The sequence below is a fragment of the Calliphora vicina genome, chromosome 4 (genome assembly GCF_958450345.1).
Source record: "Calliphora vicina chromosome 4, idCalVici1.1, whole genome shotgun sequence".
Lineage (NCBI taxonomy): Eukaryota > Metazoa > Arthropoda > Insecta > Diptera > Calliphoridae > Calliphora > Calliphora vicina.
This window is the reverse complement of record NC_088783.1, coordinates 95953725-95964569: the sequence shown is the minus strand read 5'-3', so window position 1 is coordinate 95964569 and position 10845 is coordinate 95953725. Positions and strand designations below refer to the sequence as shown.

General features: G+C 37.0%; 1 protein-coding gene across 1 annotated transcript; it reads right to left on the bottom strand.

Annotated features, from left to right (window-relative positions):
• Positions 1 to 7094: 7094 nt before the first annotated feature.
• On the bottom strand, positions 7095 to 7775 carry LOC135958591 (uncharacterized). The gene has a single exon (XM_065509487.1). The coding sequence runs from the start codon at positions 7773 to 7775 to the stop codon at positions 7095 to 7097; it is 681 nt and encodes a 226-aa protein (XP_065365559.1).
• Between the last annotated feature and the right edge of the window lie 3070 nt (positions 7776 to 10845).

Below are 10845 nucleotides of genomic sequence, written 5' to 3'. Positions count from 1 at the left end.
GTACATAAACGGTCGGAAGCACATCCTTACTATGGACACGGGAGCGTTGCAATCTATCATCAGAACAGATTTAGTAAAGAAATCGATGGAACCGATTTGCAATGTAAGTCTACGCACCGCTACTGGAGAGCCTGCCGTTGTCCATGGTAAAGTTAATGTGAAACTATTGGTGGTATTAGCGTAAATCATGTCTTTGTTGTTGCCGATATTGTAGACGAAGTAATCATTGGTGCAGACTTCATGATTAATCACAGCATTACTTTGGATATGGGACAAAAAGTCATGAATTGGCGAAATGTTAAAATACCCCTTGACGTCGGATATGAGAGCAAGTCTCAAGTAAGAAAGTTAGTTTTTGTTGAGCACAAAAGGTTGCCACCGCAGTCAGAAGATTTGGTATGGGCCCGTGAGGAACTGGAGGATTGTATAGACAATGGTTTGTTGGTGTTAGAACCAGCGGATGTGAGAAGTGGCCATGTAACAATGGAGTCCCTCGTTGAACAGTGCAACGACAGAATGGTTCCTGTTGGAGTGATAGGTCTGTCCCGCAGAGAAAAGATCATCAGACCGGGTTCCAAGATGGGTGAAGGTGCCTCAGCAGAAAAAGAAATGCATGAACTCGTTCGGAGCCGAATTAAAATGATAAATGACCAAATGAAAACCAGATAGCTCACAACGTAATAAGGGTTTGTCATCCAAATTAAGGAATCACTGCAAAGGACTACATAGGGTAGTTAAGAAATTGGACGACATGGTTTATAGAATACGGAAATGTGGAAGATCGATATCGGGAATTAAAGTCGTACATCTAGAACGACTAGCCGCCTATTTGAGAAGTGAATCTATGCCTATTCGGGACGAACAGGCTTAAGCGGGTGGCAGTGTTACGAAATTGTACTTGAATTCAAATATAACGATTTTAAGGGCTAATTTAAAAGTAGCATAATGCTTTCAAATAACATTGCTGTAATAGAATACTGTAACATATCTGTGGGCATTAAATAAAAGCTTTCAGTTGACCATTGATCGTAAGTTGGCAACGCTGTTTGAATTCGAATAGTCAGTTAAAGAACATTGTAGAAAGTACACCACAGATGGCGTATGATCCAGAATATTCGAACTTTGAGTAAACATCAACTAAGTGCCTTAAAGTATGTTGTGTTTTTCAAGTAAATTCGTGTACATTATAAATTGTGTCTGTATTTCTGAGAATTTATAAACGTGTATAAAAAACATTGAGTGGCTATTTAATTCTGTGGTTGTTGTACATTTTGAATAAATAAAGAGTTGTTACAATTTTTAAACTACTAAACGGCTTTTATTTGCAATCAAAAGTATCCGGTTTATTTAAAGGAAATAAATCAGCGTTTTGAAAAGGTTAAAACGTAACAATATATATGATCAACAAAATACGAAAGAAAAATAGTTTTGTGATACAATTTGTATAAAAATATTATCAACATTAACTTAATTATTTTATGATATAACAATATATAAACAGAATGTCTGAATTTAAGGAATAAGATTTTATTGTATTACGAAATAAAAAATAACGTAAAACTTTCCTTTCAAAAAAACAGTCGCTCATGGCAGCTGACAAATGTTCTGTTGATGTAGCAGTATAGTAAAAAAGTGCATAAGATATATATACAGTAGCCCAAGAAAGTCTACATACAGGAAAAATTTGTATGTTACTTTAATTTAAAGCAGTTTTTTAAAGTTTTTTTATGAGATATATAATAATACATGTCTTATGTCGATTTTAGCAAAAAAAAAAATTAAAATAACGCCCAAAAGTTCACCGTTATTAGAGTTATTGATTCTGAGTAAAATAACGAAAAATTTATTCTCGGTCACGCCTACTTTTGGGTGGGCGGGGCTATTAACTTTCATAATATTATGGACATTAAAGCCCAAAAAAAAAATGTCGTTATTTGACTCAGAATCAACAATAACGGTGAAATTTTGGACGTAATAGGAAATGTTGCTAAACCCGACTTAATTGATGTTGTTTTAATTTTTTTTAGTGTGAATTTATTTTTTTAACAAATATATTTCATTACTTTTAACTTACAAATACAGCTTTCAACGAAAGAAATTTAATTTGAATTCCTGTATGTAGACTTTTTGGGCTACTGTATGTTTTCTAAAAAAATTATTGTGTTTCCTTGAAATATTTCTCGAAAATATCGGGGTTTTTAAAAAATAAAAATTCAATTAGTTTTTCGGGTTTTAAATAAAAATGGGGTTTTATTAAGTTTTTTCTTCGGGGGTTTATATTTTTTCTAGTACGTACCGTACGCTTGAGGTTTACAAGAGTAAGTGAGTTTAAAGTAACAAAAAACTGAGAAAAAGAAAAGCGCCAAAGAGTAAAAACATAGAATCGCCAGTGAACAATAACTGACGATCTACACTGTGCGCATAAACATCCCGCCCCCTTGCTATACTGCAACAAGGAAAGCTGGGGATTCTGCGGGGTAAAAAGAGCTGAAAACAGAGTAAATAAAATGGGTAATTTCTTTTTTCAAAAAACAATTCATTTCATAAAGATAAAAAATAAAAAAAGTGCATATATGTATAAAAAAAATTAAACAATACGCCCAGACATCACGTTGATCACAATTGTGGCCGGGGCTTGTTGTTGATTGTGTGGTAGGGGTTGTTGAAGCTGCTGATATGGCAGTGGTTGTTGTGGTATATACTGCTGTGGTTGTTGAGGGTGATATTGTAGTTGATACTGCTGAGGTTGTTGCTGTTGACAACATTGTTGTTGCTGGGGTAGGGCACAGCAAAGATGTTGTTGTTGTACGCCGGATTTTTTATGGATGCCACGTTTCTTATTTTTCCTCCTTTTGGAGGACCTTTGATCCTCGGGACCGTCGTTATTCTGATGTGGTTGCCTTTGGGTTGTGCCCTTTTTTAGCCTTATGCAGGTGGAGAAGGGTGTGGTGTTCGGACAAACATTCAATAAAACCACTCACGACTGGTGCATTTATCCTTCATGTGAGAGTGTGCCAGGCAATTGAAGCAATAGCGGTATTTCTTTACCGTCTCCCATCGTTTCCCCACCGACATCTTTCTAAAGGAAGGGCATTTGCGTAAAGCATGCTCGCTTTTGCATAGACGACAGTCCCGAAGGATCTCGTCTCGAGGGGTTTTCGAGTCCTTAGATGTTCCAGGGGCTTCTTCGGGTTTGCGGTGGACTTCAAGGCGGCGATTCACACTTGACATCTTGCTATATGAGTTAAAAAATAAAACAAAAGGAGAGAAGAAAAAATTAGTCAGATTCTGACTTTGGCAAGAGAACAAGCTTCACTATGGGCCGGGTAAAAATGTCCGAAGCTGTTCTCACGTCCGCAGAGCGGACCTTACTATCTTGCCCTACATGAGTCTTCTCTATCCTACCTAAGCGCCATTCATTCGGGGGTAAATTATCTTGACGGATCACAACTAAATCTCCTACTTTCAAGTCCCTTTGTGGATATTTCCACTTAGTTCGCCGATGGAGTTCTTTGAGGTATTCCTCTTTCCATCGCAGAGCAAACTGATGATGGAGCACTTTGAGTTTCTGCCATCTATTAGCAATACTCAAAGAAAGATCGGAATGATTGGGTTCAGGGGGTGCCAAAAGAGGCGCTCCGATCAAAAAATGACCAGGGGTTAATGGGACTAAATTGAGGGGATCATCGCACATTGCAGTTAATGGTCTTGAGTTTAGGCAAGCTTCAATACGGCTTAACATTGTTGAAAACTCCTCAAATGTAAATTTTTGCATTCCAGCAATTTTGCGAAAATGAGTTTTTACACTCTTAACGCCGGCTTCCCATAAGCCGCCCATATGAGGAGCCCCAGGGGGTATAAAATGCCATTCAACTGGCTGAGAACTATTTCGTACAAGTGCTTTTTGCCTCAATTGGAGTAAAAACTGCTTTCGGTCAACTTCCAGTAAATTAGCAGCACCGACAAATGCAGTTCCGTTGTCCGAGTAAACATGAGCAGGACAACCTCGACGAGAGAAAAAACGGGCAAAAGCAGCAATAAATGTTTCGGTCGACATATCACCGGTTGCCTCTAAATGAATCGCATTTGTGGCGAAACAAACAAACACGAGAACATAACCTTTTGTTATTCGGCAACCTCTACCAATGTAGGATTTTATGTCGAACGGACCTGCACGTTCAGGGGGTAAAGCAGCCATAATCTGCTGACCGGTTTTCTTTCGGTAAATTGTACATTCCTTACAATTGAAAATAACTGTACGAATTAGATTCTTTAATTTCGGGACCCAAAACTCATTTCTAACTAATCTGAGCATTAATGAATGGCCACCATGGGCAGAGCACTTGTGAACATGTTCAACAAACGAGTAAAACGGGCTGCATAAGGCAGAATTTTAGGGTAACGCTCATCGTATGTTAAGCCAGGTGATCGAACTAATCGACTATTGATTCTGACAAAACCATTCGAGTCAATAAATGGGTTCAAAGTGAGTAAATTACTCTTGGAAGATATGGGTTTACCTTTTGAGAGTAAAGAATATTCGGGTATATAATTCTTTTGACATACTAGAACTAATCGATCACGAGTAAATCTCATTTCTGATTGGATTAAATCTAAAGTGTTGTACAAGCATTTTCGGGTTTTCAAATACTGTAAACACCTGAACCAATACGAAATAATTCGCATTGCACGGGGTAAATCTGAAAAACGTTCCAGTATGTCAAATTTTAGTTCAGTCTGAACAGAAAAAGATTGAACTTCTAAATGTAGATATTCGGTAACGATATTTTGTGGCCAGTATTCTCGCGGTTGTCGTAACCACGAGGGACCATACCACCATAAGGGGTTATCTACAAAATCTCGAGCAAGAGTTCCACGTCTTGCGAGATCTGCGGGGTTATCTTTGGAATCAACATGAAACCAATTTTCGTTACCTACTTTCTTTACTATTAGTGCTACTCTGTTCTTGACAAAGGTTGGCCAATGACACGGGGGTTTTTTGAGCCAAGATAAAACTATAGTAGAATCGGTCCACATATAAATCTTTCTCTTGTCTAGATTTAATTGACTACACAAAGATTCTACCATGTTTGCCATCAAAGCCGCTCCACAAAGTTCTAAACGGGGTAATGTTTCAGATTTAACAGGAGCTACCTTCGTCTTTGCAGAGAGTAAATGTGAAGTGATTTCATTCGCCGAAATACTTCGAATATAAAGAGCACAGCCATAAGCCTTTTCTGAAGCACCAGAAAATGCATGAAGTTCAATTTCATGACTCGGGTGAAAATTAACCCATCTTGGAATGTTAATTTTCTCAATATTCGGGTAATCATTTAAAAATGAGCGCCATTGCGCAAGGGTTAAGGTTTTTAAACTTTCATCCCAATCTGTCTTGTCTTTCCATATTTGTTGCATTATAATTTGTGCAACAATAATTTTTGGAGAGAGCCAACCGGCGGGGTCAAATAGCTTAGCTATTTCTGACAAGACAGCACGTTTTGTCACAATATCCCGGCGTGGCTGCGATATGAATCAGGGGGATTAACTGCTTTGATATGTCCCATTTCAAAATACTCGCTAATCACAGTGTCATACTGTGATTTCAATTCGGGGTTCTTTAAAAGTCGAGTTTCATTTCTCATGAACTGGGACAAAGCACTATGTCGAGAATCTCCTAATGTCACTTCATTATAAAATTCTCGACGAAAAGGGAGTGAAACTACATAGCGACCATCGGGGTTTCTATAAGTAGTAGTCCGGTAAAGCTCCTCACAAATTTCTTCGCTTTCGGACCATCGTGCCGCTTGTGGAACTTCTTCAAGTTCCCAAAAACGAGCAAGTTGGGCGTTCAGCTCAACTTGGTTGCAAAACGTTGCAAGGGTATACATGGGTTCCGATTGAAATACCTCACCAGTTACTATCCAACCGAAAACTGTTCTTTGGGCGATCAGGTTGCCATTTGGATGCTTTCTAACATCCGAGGTTAAAATTTTTGGATAAACATTTCTCCAAATAGGATATCCATACGGGTACACATGACGTCGGTCATGGTAATATCGGGAAAACTAGAGTTTACGATATCTGAAAGGGTACACGAGGGCAACCGACCGGTAATTTTCTCAACTACATATGCGCAAATTTTAAGTTTGAAACTGGGGTCTATCGGGGATCCGACAGAAAGAACGCACATAGTAGAGGAATTTCCAGCCAAGCAATCCATCATACCAGTGACATTTGTCGATGGTACTGAAAATATTGGTATAGAAAGCTTCCTTTGTAATCTCCTAGAGATAAAGGTGCCTTTCGAACCAGGGTCAACTAGCGCTCGAGCCGCACATCTGAGATCGTTTACATGGACTATACAAATAGCCGAGCCCAACAGGACTGTGGAATGGGTGTTAGGGCTCAAATGTGCGGCATACGTATGAACATTTTGAGCCGCTGTAGAAGTTGAAGGGGTAAAATTAAGAGGGGGTTGATTTTGGGTGCTTGCTGGAATCGGGTTAACATTATAAGGGGGTTGTAATGGTACATTAGTACCGGAAGCTATAGGAAATTGGGTTGATAATTGAGAATTTTCACCTTGCGGTCTTGATCTCTATGAAGCAAAGAGTGATGCTTCTGTCTACACAAAGAACAAACATGAGTACTTCTACAATTCTTAAAATCGTGAGAAGTCGCCAAACAATTTGAACAACACCTAAGTTTCTTTACGGTTGACATCCTGTCATCGACTGTCTGACTCAAGAAATTAGGACAAAGTCTTAGGGAGTGTGAGTCTTGACAAAGGAAACAACGACAAACTGTGGAACTAGGGTTAGTTTTTGTCGCAAAACTTTGAACTTTTCTAGAGTCATTAAATGATTTCTTAGGGGCATTAAAACTCGAATTCTTTCGTGATAATGTGTTCGGGGTTTTGTTCATATTTTGAACTGGGTTAGACTGTCTTATATCAGAAATCGACTCAAGAGTTTTAAAATGAGCTGTCAAAAATGTGTCCATATCCTCCCACTTTGGAGATTTTGGACAAAGTTTCTTCGACTGTTCCCAGAGACTTAAAGTGTTTTCGGGTAACTTTGTAGCACAAATATATACTAACATAATAGTGAAAGATTCGTAATACAATCATTAAGAGTTCGTTGCAGATTTTTAATATTCGGGCCTGTTTCTTGGGTAATGGGTTTAATACTCAAAAGAGTTCGAAGCTGTTCATTTATAAGAGCATCTTTGTTCTCATACGTATCAACTAACTTTTTCCATGCCACTGCATATCCATCATTAGTTAATGGAAAAGTTTGTATGACATCATGAGCATCCTTTGCAGTTTTCTGCAGCAAATAGTACAATTTCTGTACAGGGGTTAAACGGGAGTTATTGCCATACAAAGCTGAGAACATGTCTCGGAATGAAGGCCAGTTCTTATAGTCACCATAGAAAATAGGGGTGTCGCAAGGGGGTAAATGAACAAATGGCATTGAATTTATTCCCTGATCAATGTACTTTTCTGCCTGAGCAGAGGTTTTTAAATTGTCCAAATAGGTGGTTATCATGGATATACCACGAGTATATGTACTATAAGAAGCCATATATCTGGCCTTCACCTCAACAATCTGTGGGGTTTTCAATTGTTCAGCTTCGATCAGCAAAGTATCGTATGCTGAACGAACAGCTTCCCATAAACGGTTTAATTCTTTTTCGTGGCTACATAACGAACCAATTCGATGTTCACCGAGGGGTATTATTGAAATATGAGCCTCGAATTCTGCCATGTCCATTTTGATCTTGTCCATTTTTTGATCATGTCCATTTTTGATCATGTCCATTTTTGATCTTAAAAAATATAGGGTAATTTTGAAAAAAAAAAGCAAGAAAAATCGAGTAACAAAATTTAAAAATAATCAAAAATAGGGAAAACTTGTTTAAAATTCAAAAAATAGACAAAACTAATCTTTAAATAATTTAAAAATTTGAATTTTATCACGATTGTTTGAAATACTGAGTAAAATCGAAAATCGACAAAAAAACGAGTAAAAGTTTCAAAAAATTCAAAAAAAATCTTAAAAAGATGACAAATTTCAAAAATATTTCGGTTAATAGGAATTCACAAAGCAAATTCCACAAAAATAATGGGTTAAATATGTAAAATATTAAATAAGAAAGTGAATTTACGCGTTGTTCGTTTTTTCTCAAGATAAAAATATTCAAAAAATTGGGTAAATAATTTGAACAAAGATTTTCTATAGTGTAAATGCACTTTCAATATTAAAAAAGGTATAAAAAATGTTTAATATACACTACTACTGCAAACGAATAAACGGTTACTCACTTTCGAATAAAATTAAATAATTTTCACTAAAAATAATTATTTTTCAATTATATTTTATTCACGGGTTAAATTTTAATTTAAAATGCTCAATTAATTTATTTCCACGGGTTAAATATCAAAAAAATTAGTAAAAATGCACTTTATTACGATAAAATACACGGTAACCGGTTTATTCGCACGATTAAAATATTGCAGCACTAGCGTAAGTGACAATATAACCCTAGGTCTCCACGTAGCAATTTTTATTGCTAAGCTCAAACAATAACGTCGGCAGAACAACAGCAGAGTGATTGCTGATTGCTTTAGGTGGAGAAAACGTTCGTCACAAATACAATAAATACAAGAAATATATAAGCAGTCATATCCACACAGATCTTTGTATTCAGTGTGAGGAAGATGTAGATAAAAGTGTCAATGACTTTACGTCATTAATTGTATCGGCTCTAAATCATTCAAAGAGTCAAATATTTCCTAAAACTGATATGCACATTTCCAACTCAGATATTGAACGACTTCTTTTAGAAAAGAGAAAACTCAGAAGAGAATGGCAACAAAGTAGATCACCTGCTGCAAAGCAGAGGCTGTCTGCTGCTAGTAAAAATCTGAAAAAGCCCTTCAATTAGAGGAGGATCGCAGAAATAGAAATTACATTCAAAGTTTAACAAATACCAAACACACAAATTTTTCCCTTTGGAAGGCAACGAAAAATATCAAGCCACCGGTAGAGGGGCAAAGCCCTTTAAGGAAAGCTGACGGCACCTGGGCTCGCAGCACGGAGGAAAAGGCTAAAATATTTGCCGATCACTTAAGTACAGTCTTTCAACCAAACTCGCCAACTACTGTTTTTGAACTTGTAGAGCCACCTGTGTCAACATTATCTAATGATGACATATTAGATATAAGCCCAGAAGACATTAACGAAGTAATCAAGGATAATATAATATTAAAAAAATCACCTGGAAATGATTCTGTTACACCTACTATGATTAAAAACCTACCGAGTGTGGCAATAATTGTGCTGTCTACAATATTTAATGCGATCTTTAAACATGGAGTTTTTCCGACAAATTGGAAAACTTCTCAGATAATAATGATACCAAAGCCAGGTAAGGACTTGACCGTACCATCCTCCTATAGACCAATAAGCTTGCTTCCTTGCTTATCGAAACTGTTCGAAAAAGTGTTCCAAAAGAAAATCATACCATTATTACATGAGAAAAATATAATCCCAGTTCATCAATTTGGTTTCCGGGAACGCCACGGAACAATAGAACAAGTTAATCGTATAACCGGAGAGATAAGAAAATCCTTTGAATTAAAGAAATATTGTTCAGCTCTATTTTTGGTTGTCGCTCAAGCCTTCGACAAAGTATGGCACAAAGGACTGGTATATAAAATAAAATGTTTGCTGCCACCATCTACTCATAAACTATTGGAATCTTATCTATCGGACCGTATATTTACAGTTAAGTACAATGATTACGTGACAAGAGAATATAGGATTGGAGCAGGAGTACCACAAGGAAGTGTTCTTGGACCTACCCTCTATTTGATTTACACCTCTGATTTGCCTACGAGCGATGAATTGACTATTTCTACATTTGCTGATGACACCGCAATTATTAGCTCGCATGAAAACCCATATATAGCATCTAGTGTACTAGATGGCTACTTAAGATGTGTTGAAATGGTTAAACAAATGGAGAATACGTGTAAATGAGTTAAAAAGCAAACATGTTACGTTCACACTGAGGAGGGGATGCTGTCCACCTGTCACACTTAACAATATACCTCAGTCCGATTATGTTACATACCTTGGTATTCACTTAGATAGAAGACTTACATGGCGCCGTCATATAGAAACCAAGAGACTTCACATGAAGTTAAAAGCATCTAGCCTTCACTGGTTAATAAGTGACCGATCAAGGTTAAGCCTGGACTATAAAGTGTATAAAATCATTTTAAAACCAATTTGGACATATGGAATCCAATTGTGGGGAACGGCCAGTAATTCCAGTATTGAGCTTATACAGAGGGCCCAGTCGAAAATTCTTAGGACCATGACGGGTGCACCATGGTACATAAGAAATGAAAACATCCACAGGGACTTGGAAGTGCCACTAGTGAAGGATGAGTTTAAGAAAGTCCGCGATAAATATATACTGAAACTGCAATCACACCCAAATCCGCTTGCTCGGCTTCTCGCACAGAGCCAAACCAGATCAAGGCTTTGTAGAGGAGATCTACCACCCCGCTAAGATGTGGTCCATCCATCAAACAATGCTCTCTTTAGAGAGCAATTAGTTTTAATTTTAGTTATAAGATTTAATCACTTATTGTTAGGCCTAATGATATAGGCAGATTCAATAAATAAATAAAAAGTTAAAAAAAAAATACAAAATTTTCAACGAGATGTTCTATGAAAAACAGTGGTTTATTTTGCGTTGAATGATTTTTTTCACTAATTTCATTGTTTTTTTTTTCTTTTGGATCTTAAATAAATTAAATATTTATGAATT

Excerpts from the sequence above, each read along its gene's own strand:
- LOC135958591 (XM_065509487.1), bottom strand. The coding sequence starts at position 7,775 with ATGGACATGGCAGAATTCGAGGCTCATATTTCAATAATACCCCTCGGT.